Source organism: Callorhinchus milii, unplaced genomic scaffold (assembly GCF_018977255.1).
Source record: "Callorhinchus milii isolate IMCB2004 unplaced genomic scaffold, IMCB_Cmil_1.0 Scaffold8, whole genome shotgun sequence".
NCBI lineage: Eukaryota > Metazoa > Chordata > Chondrichthyes > Chimaeriformes > Callorhinchidae > Callorhinchus > Callorhinchus milii.
In genome coordinates, this window is record NW_024704749.1 from 6,022,342 (window position 1) to 6,048,568 (window position 26,227).

The window sequence follows — 26,227 nt, forward strand, 5'->3', positions numbered from 1 at the left end:
CGTCTCTCAGCGTTTCCTGTTAACTCGTAAACTTGTGATTGATAGTAAACTGATCAATCAAGGCCCAATAGCCAAACAAGTTATACTCGCTCTAAAAACGAGCAGTTATCAATTTGCGATTAATATTTTTTTAGTAAAAATTCCCCCCCATCACATGGTCGCTTTGCCTTAGGTCCAGATACAACCATTCGTCCAAACTTGAGACTGATGAGGCAAAACAAATTTGTCAATTGAAAAGTTTCATATCTTGGTGGAAATAAACTTCAGAGTTGCTTTTTTTCCCCCCTAGTCTGGTCATTTCCCGTTTCTCAAATTCATCATTATCTCGTTAGTTGGGTATACTTGACGTGTTAAGTAGATACACACGTTCCTATATAGCGCGCCATCTCCTCACCCACGCGTCTGTCTGCTTGTTAATCTGGTTTACTCGAGAGATTGCTTTTAAGCGCCAAAATTCACAACTGTAACTCCTTCTCACTGTTGCAAACGAGAATGTTTGGCGTGAAAGCATCAGTTTACTTCATGCAAATGCAAATCTAATGTACAATCTAATGCATCGTCCTTAACTTGCATGTTATTGCAAAGACAATAACACATTTATCTTCCAATAACGTAAGTTTAATGCAGTGCAGTTTTATTCCTAGTGGTAAATTAAGGTGAAAAAAGTTTTTTTTTAAATAACACATTTGGTATCTCATTTTTTTTTAAAAAGTCTTACTGAAATAGTTATACGCAGACAACTGCATGTTTCGTTTGTCACTGCAATACATCTACAATAATGTTATAATGTACAATGATATATTAATTATTAATATTAATGTTTATCGTATGTTCAACAATAATAAGTCCCGTTGGTTAATTATTTTAGCCTTTCTTGTCGGAATCGGTGTGTAGGAACAATGAGCGAAAGGGCGTCAAGTCAAGACGCTTCTCGAAGCATTGAATTAAGTGAATCGATTTAAATTTGCATTGCCTTTCAAAAGCACGTCTCCGCCATCCGTCTGCAAAGCCTCTGGAAGTTTATATTCCGTTTGTGTTGTGATGGCTTGTTTGGCGTCCACATTTCAAACAACTTCAACCCTCACGTTAATATAAAGTTTCCTCCATGAATAATCTCTCGGTAGCTGTTTTCAACCTGACTCCCGAAAACCCCAAGTAAAAAAAAAAGTCTTCAAAACACAACTGGGTCAATACAACGTGCTATGTGCTGCTCATTGATGGATTATGTGGTAAAATTGATATTATATACCATTTACAGTTGGATACAATCTTATATTATGAGTGTTCTCGTCTATTTTTTAATAGATGTCGAATCCAAACTATTTTAGATTTGGATGCGTATATTTGTTAACTCCTTGAAACCCATGTCGCCACTCAATTCAATTTGTAATCACAAAATATCGAGTGAATTCGCTTCACAGCATAGCTTTGAGACGTCTGGAAGACGCGATAAGGCGCTCTATCAAATGCAAGGATTATTATTATTAATATTATTGCTGTCTTGGAAACAAAATAGTTTTATCAATATATTTGTTTGCTGTCCAAAACCTTTTGTTCGTCGATTTAAACCCATTATTAATTACTAGGACGTTGTTAACAAGCGGGAATTTGAAACTGCTTCGTGTGAAACTGCGTTCTAAATACAAAAAATTATTTAAAAAACTAAAAAAAAAATTGCATGTCAGATAAGATCAAAAAGAACCTGTCAGTTGAACTGAACTCAGATCTGAGGGATGTGGGCGTCTTTTCGTACTTATGCGAACTCGAATGCGAATTCGACGGTGCTGGGAAATGTACCCAACTTTTGCATTCTGCATTCTGCGAAAGTTGCCCCGCATTTCCATTATTTTTTAAAGTCTCTATTAAAATAATGTGAATAATCGCTTTCAGATCGAAGCTTCACCTCGCGCGTTGACCTTTCGTAACCTGTATAAGGTTGACAAGTGTTCTGAGAGGTAATGAAGCAAGAGGGGGGAAAAGATACAAGGGTAGTTTTGCATTATGCATTCATTCATTCAGTTTTTTTTAAGGTGGGGGTGGGTGGGGGTGGGGTGGACAGAATATACGACGAGCGAACAGCGAATAGCGAGTTTTGTGCGCGTCGAAATCCGTCCCAAACCTAAGTTAGCCCACAAGTCGCCCAAATAGAATAAGATTCACTCTTTGTCTAACGCCCCCATGGCCTAGGCTAGGTTTGTGCATTTTTTTGTTGTTGTCGTTGTCTTGCATAATCGATCGCTGCGACGATTAACATCATATAAATATAAATATTTATACCTTGGAATTAGACCCCGAGGCACGGGAGATCCGAATGCTGGGAATTGTTCGACCGCCTACTCGCAATGCTGATTTTTTTTTTGAATTAAAAGAAGTGCTAACTTGCTCGCTGAATTGCCCGCCCGTTTCCACCGAACTGCATGCGATTCAGGCCGTTACGCTCGAGCCAAAGTTGGGAGGGATTTTGCGCACTTCGAAGTGTCCACGCGCTTTTGTATGCAAACTCTCTCCCCTCTTCTCACTCACTTGCGGTCAAACGGCAGCAACATTTGCGTTTTGGTGTTAAATGAACGCAAATCACACCCCCACTTCGACCACAAAACACCAGAATCCATCCACTTTACAGTACAGTATATCGTGTGAGCGCTTTGAGACGTCCCAAAGACATGATAAGGCGCTATTATCAAATGCAAGGATTATTATTATTTTTGCACTATCTCTGGGTTGTTGCTATCATCCATTTTCACAGCTCTAGACTTCCCATGTTTACAATAAGACGCGGGAGCAGGGGGAGGGAGTCTGTGAATTTTTCCCCTTAATTTCCCCCCTCCCTACATGGACAGCAGCACTGTGCATGCAAGTAAGCATCCTTTATGCAATAAGGCATAATACGTACACTAATCGAGAAAAAAACACCGTTTTGTCTTATTAATGCAACATTTAGAGGCGTTAAGCACGGCTCTGTGGCTCAAACACGATATTGTTGTGTTTATATCATTCCAACATGCGGTTTGGGTGACAACAATATTAACTGGGCGTACAAGGGACTATATATATATATATAAACGATCATTATTGGGAGGGAAATGAATCAATAATTGAATAAATCCCTCCAAAGTTGCATTGATTTTAACAAACAGTTTTGTAAAGTGGGGTTAGACTTCATAAGACCCGCATTCATTTAATAATCGCTTTCATTGAAAATCAACAGGATTTTTTTTTTTTTACTCACCGTAAAATCTTGTGTCGTTTCCTGGTAAATCAACTCTGAAGTCACCAATACCTTTTTTTTAAGGTTCTGCCCACCTCTACAACTTTTTGCAACTTTGCAAAGTTACATCTTTATATCTTTACTATCTTTACATCGATATAGATTATATGTAACAAAGAAAAAAATAAAGTGACTTTGCATGCAATGATTTTCAACACACACATTGCACGCACACTTTTCTTTGGTCAGCACACATACACACAAACACATTCAGCTCAAGCACAACATCACTGGGATCTGTCTGGAGATCGTGGAGGCGGCTGAAAGGTTTTACCTTGAGTTTGTGCTTTATGTTTTTTTGGGGCCGGATTGGGTTTATACTTAATCACGAAGAAATAATTGGACGCCGGCCTCTCTATCTTTTGATTCTGTGAAACAACAGGTTATGGATGACTTATGGAGAGCAGAGCACATGTCACTGAGGTGTCGGTTCACTCATTTGACAAGAATGCAGAGAGGGGAGCAAAACCAGTGGCTCACTAGCACTCTGAGCTTAAATTATGCACACATCTAAAACGTTTTAATTGAGTTTCAGTCAGTCCAACTTTTAGCTATTGCCCTTTTCTATTTTTTTTAATGACCCCCCCCAAAAAAAAATCAAGCATTTCAGAATGATGTCAAATAAATGCTGTTAACAACGACTGAACCTTACCTACCTAACCTCTTTATTGCCAATCCGTTTCTCCTCTGAACGCAACACTATTAATTGAATTTAATCCTCCATTGGCGTGGCAATCGCACAGCCCACACGAAAACAAACAGGAGTTAGTTGCAAACGCTGACGTTTTCCGGTTTCTACATATCGAGTGATTATGTGGGTCGACGATTCACATTCCCGGGACGTTATTTTAACAGCACGTGATTGGCAAGAGTGAGGGGGGAAAAGAAAAGGGGGAGAGAGAGAAAGGGGGACAGCACTATTATTTAATCTGTTGGGAGTCTGACATAGTCGGGTTTAAGACTTCTTGTCTTCTGATGCAAACGGGCCGACGGCTATTTGACTGTCTCTCTAACCGTTTGGACGCAACAGACAGAGAGAGAGAGGGGGAGAGAAAATAAGTTCCTGTTTTTATGCTGTGGAACTCAATACCCCCCCCCCCCCCCCACCACCACCACACACACACACCCCAGATCAATTATTACACCTTATAGGTAGGTACAAAGCTTCTGTGTTACCGCATTTCTGGTTCAATTTGTGTAATTTGCAGACAGATTGGTTGTATGTGTATTTATTTGTGAGACGTGTCTATTGAATCTGTGTGCTTTCGGTTTATAGCACGTTCTGTTTTCACCCACACACTTGACTTGCACCTTTCGATCTGCATTTTGTACCTAGTCATTCATTTTCACTTGTGAATATAATAATATATATATATTGGTTTTTTTTTAAACTCTACGCTTTACCATTAATACCAACAACATTTTATTCTCGAATGTCACTATTGCCTTCCATCTTGGAATAATCGTAACCTTACACATCATTGAACTGGAGGCGTTATTGGCTCCCTTCAGCGAATAGATTGGCAGCGTTATTTGTGTTAACACTTAAACTCCTTTGCGTGGAAGGCGAACATTGTGTTTTCGAGGAGGTTCACCGTTACGTTAGTCACTGTCCAAAGTGTGAGGGATACGGAAGGAAAGGGTTTTGCTCGCCAGTTGGCGTGTTAATTGTCTGATTCTGTCCATGTGTGCAAGGGCTTGAAACTCGCCTGTGCTCATCTGATAACGTTGGTTTCAGAAATCATTGCTTTCTGGGTTAAAATCAGATTTAAGTGCCAGGGCCTCTGTCTCTCTCTCTCTCTCTCTCTCACACACACACACACACTCTCTCCCTCTCTCTCTGCTCTCTCCTCTGTAAGATACCGAGCCGCACTGCATTCTCAAGCTTGTTCCAATTCAGCAGAAGCGAATTCATTAACCTTCACGTTGATCACTGCAGAAACACATTTCCCGAATGAGCCGACGCTCAGAAATTAAGGTTCGCTCAAACCCTACGATGCAATTCCATTCCTACCCTTTAACCGAATGAAAAGTTTGCGTGCAAGGAGAGATTGTGCTTAGCTCGTGTGCACCATTTTAAAATGGATGCACACACACACACACAGACAGACACAGACACACACCAGAAACTTTCTCTTTGCTTTCTTTTAAAAAATCGCGAATAAAAGTCGCCGGGAAGTTAACGGGCAAGAAGTCATATGCGATTGAATTGCAAAACTGCCCACGAAATAGTCCAAGTGAATGAAAACGCCGAGAATGAATTAATTCCCTTCTCACCCCCCCCCCCCCCCCAAAAAAAAAGCCCTTTCGCCTCTTCTCCCTTTCTTGTTTTCGCATTGCAAAAAAATGTGCTGTTTGAATGTGTGTCACTCAGCTTTTTAAAAAAAATGCAGTCTTGCAAACAGAAAACGCACCTCTATTCCCCCCCACCGAAATAGCATTTGCTTATTTTATTAGTTCTTGGAATTACTGCAAGGAAACAGTTGATTGGAGATGAACATCTGTAACTTTGTGGAACAGAGCAACATCGACTCGACCTAACCTGGTCGGTTTCTAACACAGACACTCATACACACACACACACATGCACAGACGAAAAGCACACATATAATTTTCCTCACCCCCCACCCACCCCACCCCAGCTTATAAACAACTCCCATCTCAAAACAATCCACCCCCCCCCAAAAAAAAAGAAAGAACACAGTACTTTATCGCAATGCTTGTCTCTTCAGAAAAGTCTGCTACTTTCTCGATTTTCACCCCCATCTGGATAACGTCATAGTGAATTGTCAAGTAAGTTATCTATAGCTTTTTTTTCGAAAAAAAAAGCCTTTTTTTTCTTTTGCATTTGTACTCCACACACAGTGAAGTTTGGCAGGATATTTTTGGTCGATGGATCGATCCAGCGTGCGATGAAATGTCCCTTGGTTTGAGGGGAGGAGGCAAGGGGTGGGGGGATGGGGTGGTGGTTGGGGGAGAAGGTTGTTGTGGTCTGTGTCTTATATTGGGCGGGGGGGGGGGTGTGGTGGGGGCTTGTATTTTCTTCAGGGGAGAAAAAAAAGATGGATGATGGGGTGCTGTTGAGTTTCATGTTGCTTTGTGCTGCCAGACTGGGGGGGCGGTGGGGGGGAGGGGATGGGGGGGGTGGTGATGGGGTGGGTGGGGTGGGGGGGGTTGTCTGGGATGCGTAGCTCTCTATAGATCAACACTGGTTGGACAGACGCTCACTACTTGGAGAGCAGTGAAGCTTCACACGTCATTCCAGTCAGCGCGCAGCTTTGGGATGTGCTGTGTAACCCGTTCCACACGCTCAGCACCACAGTAAAAGCACTGTAAAACGGCAACTTTTTTTTGTTCTGCGTCGGTTAGATGTCCCAAACATTGCGATAAGACCTTATCTTCTTCTCAGGAAACCTGGCTAAGTGCGCTAACTGGAAACCTGGACGTGTTTTGGTGGAAGTCTAGCCTGGACAGCCATGGATTCCTCAGCCTTGGGATGTGTTGTGTGAATGACTCCAGAAGACACGATTGAGTAGGATTTACATACCTATATATAGATATATATATATATACGATTACATTGTGGGGGAGTGAAGAAGGTAAATTGTTACTTTTTTGTGAGTCGTGTTGGCTTGTGCTCTTCGCGTTCTGTTGTGTTATTGTATCTCGGTGTGTGTCTGTGTGTGTGTGTGTGCGTGTGTGTGTGTCTGTGCGTGTGTCTGTGTGTCTGTGTGTGTGTGTGTGCATGAGCGATAATGCTTCCATCTCCTGTATATAAGTCTCCGCCAGCGAATAACGGGGCCTAGGTGAAAAAATAAAACAAAAGAAAGCGTTTCGCCTGTTACAAATGGCAAACCAGGCAAAGTTAAAGGAACCCGAAGCCGATTAACAGGGCTGGGGGTTTATCGATCGCCGTAAGGAAACTTCAACGCGTAGAAGAAATCTGATATAAACCGCGCAATAGAGAGCTGTGGCCGCTGTGTAGTGTATATTTACTCACACACACACACACACACACACACTGGCGACGCGGGCCTGTCTGTGTGAACGGTCAGACCGTCTCTAAACCTCTCTAAATTTACAGCAAAATCGGTCTCCTGTTATTTCCCTGTTATTTAACCCAATGGCATCCATCCAGGCAAGGATTTTTTATTTTTTTTTTGCTTGAAATATATTCCTCGTCAATTGTGTTCTCTTTTTTGTTTAAAAAATAATAATCATCGTTCGATATCATCACACAATGCTTCCTCGTCTGCCTTCGATTCCACTGAGAAACTTTGATTTTTTTTAATATACAGTATATATCCATAGATATGTGTATAAATGCATATTATGCGTACATAATATATATATAAACATATATTTTATATGTATATGCATATGTATTTTTCTTCCAAGCCGTTTCTGGCAAGTTATAGTTACATTTGAAGTGAACGTTTATTATTATTATTTTTAATTTTTAAATTGCATCGCATTATTAGTTCTGCCTTTAGCTTTGCAACGTTGATTTAATACTTAATATTTAATCAGCAGACCGACAAGGGAAAAAAATAAGGTAATTTGAGGCACAATAAGTTTATGCGAAATATCACTATACCCAGTGGCGATTCGTCTCGGAAATATAAATTCAGTGAACTCGTTTCAAAAGCTTTCTTCAAATTTAGAAGGAGTTTGTTAAATAATTATTTTATTCTTAGGCATTGTGGTTTGCTACACCTCCTCCAACCGAGATAAATACACACGCTGTGTGTGTGTGTTTTTTGGCGCTAGCTGTTAGTTAATTATTTATTAGAGCGTTTTAAATGTCTAAATATACGTGGATTGCTTTAAGTCTCTTGACCGTTAAAAAATCATGGACAGATTGGAGGGAAATATATATATATATATATAAAGACAGACCTTACATTTAAAAGGAGCAGGCGAGGTGGAAACAAAGTGATTAAAACTATTGTGAAAAAATAATAACTTGTATTTATAATTTAGCGCCCAGACAATGTTAAAATATTTATACTGGAGGCGTTTAAAAGATTCCAAATTCAACGTGTATCCACACACAAAATTATGTCTCCGCGAGGGTTAAGGCATTAATCATTAAAATATTATTGCATTGCAGTATGATTGCAACCTGCGATAATGCAAGAGCATTGCAATACTATTTTATAATATTGTGGCAACCTGCAATAACACTGTAACGCAAAAACATTCCAATAATATTCTACAATACTATTGCAACCTGCAATAGTAATGCAACAATTCGAGCAAATTCTCAAATACAAGCAAACCTGACCTACAAAAAAAATCCAATTATAATCCTCTCCAGCCCTGTCGTTTGCGTAATAATTCTAAATACAGGCCTAGTTCTATTTGGTATTAAACACACCCGCTTGTTTAAGTTGCTGAGCATAGGGAGATGTTGCTATTTATACATAAACACGTCTTGTGAGTATCGTTGTACGTTTTTACGTGTTTTCATTCACACACCCCCACCCCACTGCCCCATGACATGTAAAATCCAGACTTCAATTCATTTTTTTTTCGCAAGATACGCATAAATTGTTGTGACAAATGGAAAGCAACATGGGAAAGCGAGGAATCAGGAATAGGTGCACGTCGCCATGAAATCCATTCATCAGTCTTTTGGGGAGGAAAAATCACAATTTGTTGGAAGGGTTTAAAAGCAGAATTGGATCAAACATAATTACTTACAAAGTAGAGTGCAGCGTTGCCGTATATAGACAACGTTGTGGGTGTGTGTTTTGTTTTATTTCTATGATGACAGTAAGTTAGATGAGAGGTCCATTCAAGGAGACAATAATTTGAGTAACGCAGTGCTCTTCCCATCACGACACAATCTTAACACTCTCTCTCCCCCGTTTTCTCTCTCTCTCTCTCGGAATTAATACATAAAATGTTTTGCAGTGTTATGATCCAGTGGAAGGGGGTCACACACACACACTTTTGAAAGCTACACGATGCAAATCACGTGCTCAGGCCGTTTCCTAACCCTTGAGTGTAAAATGAGTGATTCCTTGGCCAAAGAGCCAAGGAAACAATATAAATTGTAATAACATGGGTTCCAACCCCAGGCTAACATCGAAAGCTTACAGACACTTTAACAAGGCAATCAAATCGATGAAAGGGGGTAGTGGTGGTAGGGTCTGTGCGTGTGTGGGTCTAACATACAAACACAACTCTATAAAACCAAGGAAATGTAATTGGCGTGAATGTCATTATAATACTCCAATCAAACGTTTGCACTGAAAGAGTCTGGAGTCTTATCTTTATTAGTCTTTCCAGAACTCCAGGGGAATTGAGTGAATAACTCGTTTATCTTATTGGGATTCGGTTAAGATTGGCATTCTCTCTCTCTCCCTCTCACTCCCTCTCCTTTCAATTTCGCATAACCTCATATAAAAAAAGGCCCGAGTTTCTCAATCCCTAATTTTTGTCCAGGTTAAAACAATCTATACTTTTTTTTAGGTTGCCTTGTTTTTAATATTTTAAGGGATTCTTTTTTTGATGAACAGGCGAGGAGAGGATTGTGTTGCGTTTGCGCCCGCAGAACATACAGTCGATTCACTTTACAACATATTCTGTGAAGCGCTTTGAGACGTCTGATAGATTTAATCAGGCGCTTTATCAAATGCAAGGATTATTATTATTATTATTTATTATTATTATTATTATCACTTCGATTGGTTAGCATGGACTTTCACATTGCTTGGGTTTTGGTACCTCTTTTGCTAGGACTGTTGCGGTTAAAAAAAAAATTATGGCGGAGACCGAGGAGAGCTTTGCTGTGACCACACCACACAACGACTCTGAACCCAAGGAGCATTCAACTGAGAGTAAGCAGGATAGCCAGCCAGGAGCCGGTAACAAATCCCCCTCCCCGCATCAAGCCACATACACTCAACAGGTTAGTAAGCTGGGCACCCTTTTACACTGGCGAAATATTAGGGCGCTGTATCTTCACGAAATTGCTTTGAATGGCACAACAAGCACGGGTTAAGTTTTAAATAGACACAACCCACCTTTCCACTGAGGCCTATATTTGGTCAATTCTATTGGTTTCTCTTTCCCTTGGTTGTCTATTTCTGCTAAGTGAACTCAGGGGTGGTTATATTGAAAATATTTGTTTACATGTGTGTATATGTACGTGTGCTTTTGTGCTTCTCGATCCTTAATTTTGTCCAGGTTAAAACAATATGTATATTTATTTATTGAAGGTCGCTTTTTAAAATATTTTTAGTTTTTTTTTAGGCACAACAAGCGCGGATTAAGTTTTAAATAGACACAGAGCACCTTTATCGCTGACAGTTTACCAAAAACCTATCTATGTTGGGTCAAATTGTATTGGTTTCTCTACCTACATCCTATCGGGTTGTGATTTGAAGACAATTTCCGATCAGTGAACTTCAGGGGGCAGTTATGTTGGAAATAACTGTGTAAATGAGTTGTGTGTGTGTGTGTTTTGCCTTGATGTCACTTGTGTTTGCAATTATAGGAGCGACCAAATTACTCATTACTGTGTCTACGTATTGTAGGGCATGGAAGGAATCAAGGTTTATTTGCATGAGCGGGAATTATGGTTAAAATTTCATGAGGTCGGGACTGAAATGATCATCACGAAAGCCGGAAGGTGGGTAATTTGCAAAACCCTGTCCCGTGAGATGAATCCCCGTTTGTTTCAGACTTACCCAGTTTGTGTGTGTAGACTCACTCACCTAAGTTGTCCAAAAAGAAACCAGACTTATAAACACAGTGTTTTTTTTAGACACACGCTCACACACACATATATATATATGTGTGTATATAATAGTTCAAGTTCAAACTGGTAAAAGCTTCCTTTGTCCCGGTGGGGAGAAAAAAAAATCTGTCAGGTCCCACTGGGAAATGTTTAAGTGTTTCAGAAGAGGGGAATATAATAGGCGGATAATAACTCCAATGCGCAACGTTAAACAGACCCCCACGCTGTATCAATTTTTAATACCGCGTCGTTTCGAGCGGCTGTGAGATCAGACAAGTGTCAGGCTCAATGGACCTAACGAGAGAGAGATAGAAATATGCCTATATATATATATATAGAGAGAGAGAGAGAGAGAGAGGGACACGCACGTTGTAGGATGCAAATACAGTCTGTCTCGTTACAACGCCCGCAATAAAGGCAAACGTTTTACTCCAACTCTGTTGTACTGGACTTCTGTTTCAGACACTATGGTTGCGCAGCGTTATTTTTAATTTTGGAAAGCGTCCAAACACGACACGTAGATAATATGTAATCACACACACACCACACACACACAGACTCAGATTGTTAAAGTATTAAATGAGACGCAAAGTGCCCACTTCCCACTGCAACCGCAGATGGGTTCATTTTTTTTTTGGTCAAGTAGCAAGATTCAATTCATTTTTTAAACGCTTTTCTTTTAAATCTTGAAAATACAAACCGAGCGGTCTTTCTTCCTTCCTCTCCATTACGTTTCGCGTTTCGATAAAAACTTATTTTTTTTAAAACAAGGCGTTAAATTGTTATATAGATTGGTATATGAATTTATATCTCGACACAATTATTTTCAAAAAATGTTTAACGGCAAAGTCTTAATTTTGTGTACTCAGTAAAACATATTATCGCAAAAAAAAGGCAACAACAGCCCTTCTCGGTATGTATATTGTGTTGCATACGCCAACTTGTTATTTTTTTCTGTCCCACAAAAGCAGTGTGTTAGAGTACTCTGTCTCCCGCACTGATAATATATATTCACCCACTTACATTGCGATCTGATAAATATTTATATGGTGTTGCATGTATATACAAGCTGTTTTTTTTCTGGCTAATTCGTCGAGACAAGTACAACGGTACAACGCTTCCATTTAGGGAGCAATTTAGTTCTCTTCTCGGCCGAGAGGACCTGCTTTTAACTACCGTAAAAAAAATCGGATGGGTCTTTCACAAGTGTTTTGTAAACACATTTGCTTCACATTTGTAAATCAACAAGCAAACAAGCAAGCACTTTTAGATCCGGGAAAAAAACATCAGCAAGATCACATACGTATTATTCAGAGCAAATCATCATAGGAACATATATACAGGAACATGGGGACAGGAGTAGGCCATTCAGAAACCTCGCTCTCATGCAACTTAAGTGAAACGCTGCCTTTTTTAAAAATAATGTTTAATAATAATAATAATCCTTGCATTTGATATAGCGCCTTGTCATGTCTACGAGACGCCTCAAAGCGTTTAATAAGTATTTGCTGTAAAGTGAAATGGCTGTGTATTTTTGTGGGCAAAACTGAATATGTTTTCCTAAGTATATAAAACTAACGTTGGGGTTTTCTTCTTCCAGTAGACCCCCCCTCCCCCCCCCCCCCCCCCCCCCCCCACACACACACACACACACACCTTCCACCGATTTCCCTTTCTCTTATGATTTGGTTCATTCAGAACGAAATCAACATTCACTTTTGTTAGGAAATAAGCTAAAACGCTGATGTCGATTTTTTTCCCTCCCCTTAAAAATGCCCATCTCCTTCAACACTTTTTTTGTGTACAATAATCTATTGTTTTTTTTCACACACATTGACTTTCGGTGTGTTTGTGTTCTTTTTTTCAGGCGTATGTTTCCCAGTTACAAAGTGAAGGTGACCGGCTTAAACCCTAAAACAAAATATATCCTGTTAATGGACATTGTACCGGCTGATGATCACCGTTACAAATTTGCTGACAATAAATGGTAAGTGCTCTCTCACTATATTATTTTTATATCTTTCTCGTTAAATTTACACATCAGTTGCTTTCAATATTGCTCGCTTTTGAATAGGGTTCGGTTTATAATAATAGAAGAATTAATCCTTGCATCTGATATTGTGCTTCATCGCGTCTTCGAGACATCTCAGATAGAAACTGAATAATCAAAAAGAACTGGATAATGGTCGACTTGTTATCATTCGCTTTTTGATAATAAGTCAAGATGTAGATGCCAATTATGACTTATTATCACTAAGCGGTCTCTGGTGTTACGTTACTTAATAACGTATATATTTTTTGAAATAGAGGAATGATAAATATAAGTGATAACAATAATAATCCTTGCATTTGCTCAGTCGCCTTTCATGTCGCCTCAAAGAACTTCACAGGATTTACTGTAAAATGTGATTCGTGACAGTGTATTTTTTTTAAAAGATCTGTCATTGCACTCATGCTCAGGGATAGTGCTTCACATATGGTGTTACGAAATTTTTTGCCTGTCGTTAAAATACATTTTAATGGCTTAAAAAGCCAAGGCCTGCGATTTACATAATGATGACGATTATTATTATTATTATTATTATTAACTGGTGCATGGAACCTCAATTCACTCATATATTGGAGTTTAATGCGTAATATAAAGTGGAAGTAAAATGCTGCAAAAAAAAATAAAGACTTGACCTGGTTTGAATGAACGCAAATTCACGTTTGTTTTACATGAGGTTTCTCCCACAAAATTCGCTGTTCTGTGTGTTCTGTGAAGCGCTTTGAGACGTCTCGAAGACGTGATAGGACGCTATATCAAATGCAAGGATTATTATATTATTAACATGGGGGTCTGTTTTTTCTTGGGGGGGGGGGGGGGATGTTGGGGGTTGGGGACGAGACCTAAATTCGTTTTGCCTTAAAGTGGTGTCAAGCCATTGCATTTTAGCTGGGTCTAATGTTAAATGTGTGTTTTTCTCTCTCTCTCTCTCTCTGAATCAAGGTCTGTGACGGGCAAAGCCGAGCCTGCTATGCCGGGGAGGTTGTACGTTCACCCGGATTCACCTGCCACAGGAGCCCATTGGATGAGGCAGTTGGTTTCCTTCCAGAAACTCAAACTCACCAACAACCACCTTGACCCATTCGGGCACGTAAGTGTTATTGTGTTGTTGTTTTTTTTTTCCTTTCGCTTTCTCTGTAAAAATCCATTCCCACGAGAGACTCCCCAATTTGCCTTGACAGCGTGGAAAAAACACTCCCAGGCTCAAAGGGGGACGGATTGGCTGGGCTGGGACCCATGGAGGGGAATGGGTCTGAATTGAAACCAAACAGCGGTTGATGGGTTTCGCCAGTTGCAAAACGTCTTGGCTTTCCTTCTATTTATTTATATATATTTTTTTGGTGGTGGTGGGTGGGGGGGAGGGGGATTGTGGGGGGGGGGTTGATGGACGCAACCAACCGACCCCAAGGTCCCAAGGAGGGTTACCCGGAAACGTTGTGCGTGAAAGGGGAATGGCCAAGGTTCAGCTATTGAGCTGTTCATTCGCAGGTGCTGGGCTTAATGTACATAGTTACCGACTGTTATTGTGGTCTGTGTTATTGATTGGAATGGTCTCGGGGTGGGGGTTTGGGGGTGGGGGGGGAGTCAGGCACACAGGGAAGAGAGGTGGAGTGGGGAACTGCGTTTAATGATGCATCTGGAGTTGGAACAGAGTTTGAAAATGTTGGGTGCTAAGCTTTGTGAACTCATGCACCTGAAATTTAAAGTCTCTCTTTCTCTCCCCCCCCCCCACCCCTTTCTAAGGGTCCTGGAGATTGCCTCATTATTGGCCAGTGCATTATGGGGTTGAGGAGGTGGGGGGGGGGAGTGGAAATATGCATAACACCGACTTGGAAACCAGTAATAAGTTAGCTGTTTGCTTTGCACAGCACAACGCAATTTGTTTTTTTTCCCTCTAAAATAACATCCTTTGATTGAAAGTTACTTTCTGTACTTCACGAGAGATTGACAGAAAGCGACAGTGAAGGGATTTTGTTTACATACAAGTATTTTTTGTGTGTAAAGCTAATGGGGGGTGGGGGGAGACACCAACAGAGAACTTCCAACTCGTCTCTGTTATTTTGCCTCTACCCTCTCTGAACGAGAATGGGAGCCGTGTTTTGTCACAGTTGAGCACTTAGAGAGATGTTAGTGGAATAAACTGTAACCTTGGAAACTGTCCCCCAAGCCTCGGTTGTTAGTCTGTCTCTCCTACTGTGAAAAGGCGGCGAATTAAAACCTCTTTTTAAACAAACCGAGGCAGAGGCAACAAAGAGAAATTAATTTAACAAATTGCTGGATGAAACCAGTACTTGTAGCCTCTCAATTAAGCGGGATGTAATGAAATTAAAAACCATTAGATCGTTTCACCGCTGATGTCTAGGACTTACGTGATTGTCAAACCAATTTAACTAAACCTCTGGGATGAGAGGGGAAAGGTGGGGAGGGTGACTTGAGGGGTCTGTGGTGGAGTTTGGCATCGTCTTTCTGTCGCCAGCTCCCGTCTCTCCCCCCAACATACACACACACACACACACACACTCCAACCTTAAACAATCTCTGGGATCTAACAATAATTGGCGAATGGAGACATCTATTACCACTTGAATCGAAAACCGTTCGAAAAAATGCAAGGAGATACATTCCCACAAAATTGTATGTGTGTGCTGGGTGGGAGGGGGAGGCGGTTATGGGGTTATTACTAGTGCTAGAAGGTGTTAGGGATACTGCGGGAAAAAAGGCAGCAACCTTCGCAAAGTCTACAAACATTGATGAATGTACATTTAGGATTGAGTGCAAATTCTGTGTGTGTGTGTGTGTGTGTGCATGTGTGAGTGTATGTGTGTTTGGAGACGGCCAAACTCCAGAAAACTCCCAAACTTTCACTGCTAGAAATTTCAGATCAGCAAATATTATCCTCGCTAAAAAAAAATATTTTTTTCTAAAAAAGAAAGATTCGGGTGCAAAGTAGCAGGCAGCACCGTTAATAGAAACAACTACAGAGCCTTTCCCGTCGCCTTTCTCCCACTCCCTCCCATCATAAAGTTCAATTTTTCTTAAGCGAATCAATAATAATAATAATATTCATGTGACTAAGATCCCAAGTGATTACAACGTAAGGAATAAAGGAACCCAGGAAATATATCGATCTGCAAATTGATTCCGAAGCATGTGGCAATGTAAAACAAACAAGGCTCCTATAATCATGGGTCCAACTGGCACTGTTTGTAGGACTGTTCAGAAATGGCTTGACAAAATACCTGGTGAACAAAATATTCAACCGCCAACAGAAAATAGCTATTTTTAGGTAACTGAAATATATTAAATAAACTAATGTCTGTTGATTTGTAACGTGGCAGTGTTATTGGTCTGGCTGATCCTTCACTGAAAACCATTTAGAAATTACATCTATAGAGTGGTTCAAACTGTAATAACATAATAATAATCCTTGCATTTGATACAGCTCCTTATCACGTCGTTGAGACGTCCCAAAAGGGCTTCACAGAACATACTGTAAAGTGAATGGACGAAATATAATAATAATAATAATGATCTTAACGTGGGCCCCAAAGTGTTTGATCAAAGGTGTTGTATTTCTTTCACAGATCATTCTGAATTCAATGCATAAATACCAGCCTCGGTTGCACATAGTAAAAGCAGATGAAAATAACGGATTCGGATCCAAAAACACCGCGTTCTGCACTCACATATTTTCCGAAACGGCCTTTATCGCTGTGACATCCTATCAAAACCACAAGGTAAGATTTTGTTAATGCTTTTTTTTTGGGGGGGGGGGGGGGGGTGAAAGGAAAAAAAAAACTTTTCTGCCTGCGGAAAAAATAACAATTTTCTCAATCCTTTTCTGTTAGAAAAACAAAAGTGTCTTGAAATTGAAAAACACTATTGCGTTAAATTTGACATGGTTCGAGTAGACGAGGGGGACAAGGATATTCAGTATTAATGTCTCATTCAATCACAATAATAATAATAATTATTGCATTTTATATATCGCCTTATCACATCTCAAAGGGCAACACAGAATAAAATAATGAAATAAATAAAAGAATATTATTGGCATTTCATGACACAACCAAAACGGTAGGGATGTTCATCGTTAACATACATTTACTGTACTTTAATGTATTTACGTTATACATTTCGAAAAAGTGGTAGACAGGACAACTGATCAATTTGTAAGGTTATTTTTGCTCACTCTTGGAAAATGTGTGGTTCTATACACAAACGGTTGGCGCCCACTTTCTCTCTTCCCTCAAAACCTTTTGACTTGTCCTTACTTTTCCGTGAAGTTAAACCGGCTTTAAATCCCCAACTTCGCATCGATATATATAGTATATATAGTGTATATAATTATATATATATAGTATATACATATAATGCAGATTCAGGTGAAAAGTGTAACAGCTCACCTCAATTAACGCAATGTTTTAAAATAAATGCTCAAATACCTTCCCGCATCGTGGGAAAGAATTTTCAAATAGACGCGCCCGCTATTTCTCTTCCTAACGTTAGTTGACGAATCGAGCCAGAACGCGAGTTTCGTAAACCGATCCGTAATCAGCGTAATCGTTGTTAGAAACGTTCACAACTTGGACTTGCCAACACTTGCACCGGGAAAATGTCGCCCACTTAAACTCTAGAATCAAACCTGATTTTGTGAAATATATATAGATATATAAATTAATATAAATTAATAATTGATCGGTTGGGGAGAGTCGGGTGGTTTTCAGGCATTTCTCTGAAACGTTAGTGCAATCAGGTTGAATACTATTGCATGAACGATGGATGCAAGATTCTTGTCAATGATTTGAACCGGTTTCTCAACGAAGAGATTAGTTTTGTTACGTTAAGTTAAAATAAGGCAACGTGTAAAATATGTAACGTGGCAAAAAAAAAAGTTCCTGCCACCATCATCCTGAAATTGGATTGAGTTAAGTTACCAAGAAAATTCCATTCCATTCCATTTTTTTTCAAAAAAAAAAGAAAGTATTTCAAGGGGAAATGGGGGAATTTGAAACATGATAGGATTATTTGAGGTCAGAACCCAACTAACTGGAGACCTCATTAAGGTAGGTCCAATATTGCAAAGACATAAATTACCCAAGTGTGTCCCCCCCCCAAAAAAAAAAAAATCTTGCAAGGGACCTAAGGTTTAAATTTACACGGTTTCCTCAGGAAATCCGTTTGTTTCCAAGTTAAATTTGCCCAACTGAAATCCACATAGTATTCGATTATTCCTGAAGGCATTTTAATCAATTGGATTTAATTTACATTCTCAGCTTTTATGAGAATCTGTCCCCATAACACGAATTGAAATCAAACCCTTTAGATTCGAAAGTCATTTTTTTTCCCCTTTTATTATTAAAAAAAACTTCAATGGGTTAATCTGCGACGATTAAGCCAAGTGCCTCTGGAAGCGATTAACCCATTATTCACACAAGTTGAAGGCATTTACGTTATTGGATTGAAACCTTGCTTTGTGTAACTTTTTTTTGAAAAAGTAAAGTTTTTTTTGTCTTGCATCGATAGGAAAGCGTCACGACTAATTAAAAAAAAGTCTTAATCTGAAAGTTATTAGATTTTTTTGCTGATATTGAACATTTTCGAGATAAATACCATTTAAAAATCGTACCTGTACAAAATCCCTAAAATAGCTGAATTTGTAAACTTATTTCTGGTTCATAACCAGAACATGGAACATTATGCGGGAAGACTGTAAGTTATACATGATATTTCAATAACAATTTACACTCATATAGCGCCATTCATGTAGGGTACGTGATTTGATCCTTTATTAAGCATTTATTAAGATGACTTCCCACACAGATAAAGTGTTGAATTGCCAATTCTTGGGTTAAAATGTAATTGTCTCAACGACTGAAAAGTTCGCCTCAAAACTTCTAACTGAACTTGTTAGAGACACTAAACTCTGAATGTTTGGTGGGGGCTGTATTTTTAACCAGTCTCTTTCTTTTTTAAAAAACCAAGAGAGATCGAGAGTTTCACCGGTTCAATCCAATATATATGTAACTTGCAAACATTTTACTTTTATGATGTATTGCCTTACACGATTTGGCAGTTTGTCAAACCAAATGGTGAATATTAAAATGCAATTTCGCCCACCGAGGCAGTGTCTTATCGTCCATTAGGTCTTATTAATAGATATTTTAATAGAATATCACAGACTTATATGGAGCTTTTTGTGAGTACTTAATCCTATGAGTACACAAAGTTAGATTCATGTCCATCTGCAATCAGCTATGATGTTTTAACCTTAAAAATGTCATTCAAATTCCCTCCCCAAAAGTAAAAACAAATTCCACACAAACATGAGACCAACTGAGGGTCACCTGAACAAATTAAATGACTATCTTAAACCATTAAAACCAGAACAGTTGAGGCGAATGACAACAACTTTTAAACAACACCCGGTCCTCTAATTAAAGGTAATTGCCATTTATTTGTTACTCGATGATGTCTTCAATTGAAAAAAAATTCAACCGAAGCTACTGAGCCTCCATAACAATAATAATAATAATAATGTCTTGTTCAGATCACACAGCTTAAGATCGAAAACAACCCATTTGCCAAAGGGTTTCGAGGGAGCGATGACATGGAACTGCACAGAATGTCCAGGTTGCAAAGGTAGAACAACAAGAAGAAGTTGCATGTATACAGCGCCCCTCAAACAAGGATAGCGTCCCAGAGCGCTTAGTGGGAGCTCGGGCTATTGGAAATGGACAAGAATGAAATAACACCGCATCCCATTCAATCAGCAGTTTTCACGTGTTGCTCCTGTGTGTTGCCTGCTCCTTGTAAACTATATATTTTTTTAAAAAAATTCAACACAAACCACTACGCTATCATCCCACAGGGACAGAACTATTTTGGGGGGGTTTGGTTACACTTCGAGCAAAGACCAATTACTGTTTTTTTAAAAAAAGCTAATTCCTCATTCTTGCACCTGAATTCCAATGTGCCTTATATATATTTTATATATATATGTATATATATTATATATAACAAACTTGCGAAATGTCTGGCTCGTTTCCACAGTGAGCTCCTTCCAGCTTCCAAACTTCATCAGAGGTCGTTACGTGGAACGATCTGTGGATTTTAGGCTGGGTTTTGTTTTTGCAGAGATTGAGAAGTTGCTCAGTCGGGGTAATTCGCACCGCATTTTGCATTTGCATTTGTAAAATGTGCGAAAGCATTCCTGAGCTGATGATAGGGCTGGCAGTTCCCCTTTCAATCAACCTCGGTGTAGTCTCGTCAGTTCTCTTTGGAAGGCTATCCTTTTGTGATGTGTGTCTGTGTGTGTGTGTATGTGAATTAACAGCGTTTTAATTGAAAATACATCTTTGAATTAAATTAACCAGACCAAACCTTTAACGCTCCCTTCCTCCCACCCCTCGCCCTTTTGGAAGCGAATCAAAGCAGAAACCAGCTAAACTTATAGATGCAAAAAGGCAGTCAGAGAACAACTTAAATAATAATAATAATAATAGTAATAATAATAATAATCTTTGCATTCGAGATGTGCTTCGATTCCAGTTTTTAACAAAACAGAAGCTTTTACACGTTAGTTAGATTCCAGAGGCTCAGTTAGATTACAGGACAGTGATAAACTACAGCAGAATATATAACATTTATTTACTGATTTATTCTATATACAGTATATAGTTTGGGACATGACATGTGCATGTGACTAGCAGGACGGTGGAAGGCGAACTGGATGGGCCTTGGTCTTTCGTCCAGCAATTTTCATGTTTTTATGTAAAATAAGTCTCGCATTTAAATTTCATCTCCACTTATTAATGCCAAAATGCCTCGTAGAGTTCCAGAATGTTATTGCTGTCAAGCGTAGTGACTGCGAGTTTGTAGGCATTTTCTGCGTGAAGTGAATAGCCAACTTTATATGGAGAGTTGATGGCTAGAACACCAGGAGAAACTTCCTTCTCTTTTCTCTATTACAGCAGACTAGACACACGCAGCGCTGAACACGCCGTGCGTGCATCGGAAGCACTGACGATAGGTTTACGTTTGATTTTTGCATCGCTTTGTTTCAAGGGTCTTAAATCCTGTCATGTGTTTGCAGTAAAGAGTACCCTGTGGTCCCCAGGAGCACAGTCAGACAGCGGACGGGCTCCAACCCGAGTCAGTTCAGTGGCGAAGTTCGAGTTCTTCCAGTCTCAAACAACCTGAGCTCCCAGTACCAGTGTGAGAATGGGGTGTCCAGCTCAACCCAAGAGTTGCTGCCTCCTAACCCTTACTCATTGCCACAGGAACAGAGCCAGCTCTACCACTGCACCAAGAGGAAAGGTAGGATCAACCACAGACCTTTTTTGGGGGCTAGAAACATCTCGAAGCGCTTTACTGAATGAGTTTGACCAGAAATTGATTGAATTTTGTTATGTAGGCAGACACATCCACAACAGTAACTTGCATTTATACATTTAATAATAATCTTTGCATTTGATATAGAGCCTTATCACGCCTTCGAGACATTGCAAAGCACTTCACAGAACATATTCTAAAGTGAATTGGCTGTCTATTTTGTGGGTGAAACATAGAGCAAAGTCTCAGAGCACTTTATAAGGGGTTGGATGTCCAGCAAAGGGAGAGCAGGAGTGGGGTGGGAGCGGGGAGGTGGGGAGGGTGAGGGGGAAATGAGAGGTGGTCATAGCTACTTTCAAAGAGGTAGGTTGTGAGGCAGGACTTGAAGGCGGATAGAGAGAGGTAAAGGGAGGGCATTCAAGAGGATGTCGTGATCATCCTGCAAGAAGTAATGAGAGGAGTAACTAGTTGTTTGTCTTTTTTTAATGGGTGAGAGGGGGGGAATTTGGATGAGCAGGGAATGTAAGCCTAGATCACTGGGAGACAAACACTAAACTTTGAAATGAGGAGGAGGGAAAGGGGGAGAAGAAGAAAGGGTTCCTTAACATCCAACTGAAGCACAGGCAGGCCTGAAATTGATCCAAAAATGACCTGGAAATAAATAATAAAACTTGTATTTCTTATGGAATGTATTAAAATATTCAACCTTAAAATACACCATGTGGGTAGCAGCAGCAAATTTACTCTCATATTTAATGATGTGTTGGAGCAAAAACAAAACCAGACATATTTTGAATGAAAATCTAAGTTTATTTCTCCACATGCATAAACTATGTCCCACAGCAACAGCTTGAATTTATACAACATCCTTCATACAGAGTAACATCACCAAGGCACTCCACAGGGACAGATATATATTTTAAAGTCTCAACAACGTGATAAGGTGCTATATCAAATGCAAGGATTATCATTATTCATAGAATCATAGAATCCTACAGTACAGAAGGAGGCCATTTGGCCCATTGTGCCTGTGCCAGTTCTTTGAAAGAGCTATCCAACTAGTCCCAATCCCCCGCTCTTACCTACCCATAACCCTGTAAATTTGTCCTTTTCAAGCACCTATCCAATTCCCTTTGGAAAGTTATTATTGAATCTGCTTCCACCACCCTTTCAGGCAATGCATTCCAGATCGTAATAACTCTCCACTTAAAAAAATTATTCCTCGTCTCCCCTCAAGTTCTTTTGTCAATTATCTTAAATCTGTATCTCTGGTTACCGACCCACCCATCAGAAGAAACAGTTTCTGCCGATTTATTCTATCAAAACCCCTCATAATTTTCAGCATCTCAATTAAATCTAAATAATATTATCATTCACTCCCCAAGACGTGGCAATTAAATGAACATTGTTAGAAGCAATCCTTTTGTGCAACGACAAGAAAATCAAGCAGTTATCATCTGGTGAAGAGTTCCCGTTGAGAATTCGGAACCACTTTTTTTTATGCCGTGGGTGGCTTCTTTAAATAACCAGTTATCTACTCCTCTTGAGAGTCAAAAAATAAACATCTCTGGGGCTAAAGAGGCGAGATGGAATGCTGTGATCTGAAACAGCATGTGACCTTCCAATTCTAACCTACACTCGACACAGCTTCCCCCTGTCAAGCTTTTGTAGCTGAGTGCATATCGGTACCGTTTTTGGTGCTTGGTAGCCAGAGGGGAGGGACATCTTCACGCACAAAGCATGGCACATTCAATAAGTTATTATTAATAGTATTATTCAATGCAAATCATATTAAATATATATGTTTGTGTACAGTGGCAGTTCATTACGAAATTCTCCAACCCGATTCCCCCACAAAAAAAGTCAAACCAAGACTGGATGTAAGACTGCTCCAGAATTCTGTGCATTTTAAAATAAAATGGTTCTGCGGGCTAAAGCCGGGTGGAATTTTGGTCCAAAAGATTAATAAAACAATGCCTTTTCTCATCAAGGCTGGAACGCCCTTTTGTGCTACTTTGGTGTCGTGAGAGGTTGTTGTTGTTGTTGGAGATTTATTAAAATCTTAGACGATCTTCCTTACTCCACACTACTCTGTTTACCTAGCAGTAAGTAGAACCCGGTTGTTAGTTAATTGGATGATTGCTTTCTAGATATAATAATCCCTTAAAATAAACAAATAAAAATAATAATAATTTGGGCACTCAATCCACAACTGTTTGTGGGACACTGTTGTGCGCAATTGGCTGCCACATTTCGCCCACAAAATACACAGTCAATTCACTTTACAATATATTTTGTGAAGCGCTTTGAGATGTCTTAATGACGTGATAAGGCGCTATATCAAATGCAAGCATTATTATTATTATTTAACTTTGATCCCAAACCATTTGGTTTATTTCCCCAAGCAGTGGAAGATGACTGCAACCCTGCAGAACATCCTTACAAGAAGTCATACATAGAAAGTTCTCCAGAAGATGACCCATTCTACAGGTCCTCAAATTACTCCCAGCAGCAAAGCCTGACTCCTTCCTACAGGACTGATTCAGCTCAGCGGCAAGCCTGCATGTACGCTGGCTCCACACCGGGCACAGACCCTGGCTCGAGCCTCGATGATATCAACTGCAATAGTTGGGCCACAGTCCCTTCCTACAGTAGCTGCACAGTGACTGCAATGCAACCCATGGACAGACTTCCATACCAGCACTTCTCAGCACATTTCACGTCAGGCCCATTAATGGCACGCATGTCCGGAGTGGCCAACCACACATCTCCACAGATAGGAGATACCCATAACATGTTTCCGCACCAAACCTCAGTCTCTCACCAAGCCATAGTCCGGCAGTGCGGACCTCAGCCCAGCATCCAGTCGACAACCAACCTTCAACCCTCAGACTACTTGTATCCCCACGGTATGTCAAGGAACCTTTCACCACATCAGTACCACTCGGTTCATGGGGTGGGAATAATTCCCGAATGGACTGAAAACAGCTAATTTCAAAGAAGCCCTCGGCTGATCGATCTGACATACGTGAATGTTTACGTTTGTGGATGTTGGACTTCAGTATTGAAAACAAAACACACGACGATGACAACAAGAACAAGAGAAAAAAAACTGGCTATAATGTTCAAGTGACTAATGCTTTATATAAAAGAAACGTTGCGTGGTTGAAATATTCATCTCCCCCCGCGCCCCACCACCCCCACCCACCCCCCCACCCCCTTCTATTTTTATTGTATTTATTTTAACGACGTTGAAACAGGCTGTTTGCAACAACACGAGAAGTGTAGAGTGAAGGGTTCCACCTGGTGGATGTTAATCTGCAATGTATAGTCAAGCGTTGTTTCAGAGATGAACGGTTTAAAACCGAGTTAGAGACTGACTGCATGGTGACTGTCATACAGAAGCATCAGAGAAATTATCAGTGGCACCTATTCAGTTCATTGCAAAGTCACCCTTGTTTAAACAGCCTTCCTATAGTTATTTGGCTGCCATTTACTTGTGTACCAAATAGTATCTGTGACGAGGCATGGTGTGAAGTGGAGGACAGTGCAATTCTATACAACAACAACTTGCATTTGCATAGCGCCCATAATATGCAGGCTAGCATTCCAGAGCACTTGACCTAAATACTTAGACCTATGTGCCTACACATCACATATTACTGAAATGAGCCTCACCTTTCATTTTGCTTCATCTCTCAGTGCAGTTACCAACAAATAAGTCCTTCCCACGGCTGTTTAATTGTTACAAGAAGCCTTCCTTGTAATAGAAAATATTTGTCAGGCCCACTTGTTAAGTGAAATACACTTTTATTTTGCCATATCATTGCACAAATCCTTCATAATTTTCAAATACGAACGGAGCTATATTGTACATATGCGAGGGACCAGTTTTACATTTTACACATGGAGTAGCAAAGAGGACAAAAACAACAATTTACATTTATGTGGTGCCTTTCACATCAGAGAGGATGTCTCAAAGCTTAACAACACAAGTGGGGTTTAAACAAATTCCTCAATTTTTTTCTGTTTAAAAAAAAGTAATGGGATCTGAGTTCCAACGTAAATCCAATAAAATAATTAATCTATGAAAACATTGATCTCAGAAAATTTAAATATTTCCTCCATTTATAACAATAAAGTTTTTTTATATAACATAGTGATATCATGATTAAAAAAAAGTGATGGACCTTGACAAGATATTAAGGAGAGTCCATACATGGTGAATTGACTCCAAGATGACATGTTATGTATACTTTGGCAACTAGGTATCTTTTGAATAATAGATTACAGTCCATAGAAATTCTTCGAATGCATTTTGGAATATTAGTATTTCTATTTCTGATTAAAATACTTTCAGAGGTTAGGGACTTAAAAAACTGCACTAAATTAACCAATGGGTCTATTTACGGATTTATAGAGCAACAAAACAAATCAAATAAGAACATTTGTGAGGCTAGGTGGGGTGGAGGGGGGAGGTGGAAAGTGGATGTAAATAATGTAGCCCATGTAAAAATTCTGATGTTCTTTGTTTTATTTGTTTCATTTAGATGTTTTGTACAGGTACATATTTACAGCGACATATGTGTTGTATTTCCGATCATGTGGTTCATAGCACCAAGATCCTAAGGGCTCCAATTTTGAGGAGTCCAAGGTGTTTACATCATGGGAGACAAAAGATGATATTCTTAAGTTATGTATCAAGCAATAAGTGACTGTTTATTCAGTATGAACAAAGTGCAAATGTTGCTTGTATCAAATATTAGTATCTCTCGCGTCCATAGTATTTATTATTGGATAATTCCTAAGGTGTTTGTTTTTAGATTAT

At 39.6% G+C, this 26,227-nt stretch overlaps 1 protein-coding gene across 2 annotated transcripts; it reads left to right on the forward strand.

Moving 5' to 3' along the window:
- Positions 1-6,665: 6,665 nt before the first annotated feature.
- On the forward strand, positions 6,666-24,595 carry tbx5b (T-box transcription factor 5b). Of its 2 annotated transcripts, none has more exons than XM_007902329.2 (9): positions 6,666-6,867; positions 10,016-10,187; positions 10,816-10,910; positions 12,886-13,005; positions 14,008-14,155; positions 16,650-16,802; positions 19,616-19,707; positions 21,161-21,384; positions 23,808-24,595. In XM_007902329.2, exons 2-9 carry the CDS (start codon positions 10,041-10,043, stop codon positions 24,389-24,391), a joined length of 1,563 nt encoding a protein of 520 aa, XP_007900520.1. In that variant the 5' UTR covers positions 6,666-6,867; positions 10,016-10,040; the 3' UTR covers positions 24,392-24,595. The 2 variants fall into 2 exon arrangements, with proteins under 2 accessions (XP_007900520.1, XP_007900521.1); XM_007902330.2 differs by having other exon boundaries at positions 21,185-21,384.
- The last annotated feature ends 1,632 nt before the right edge of the window (positions 24,596-26,227 follow it).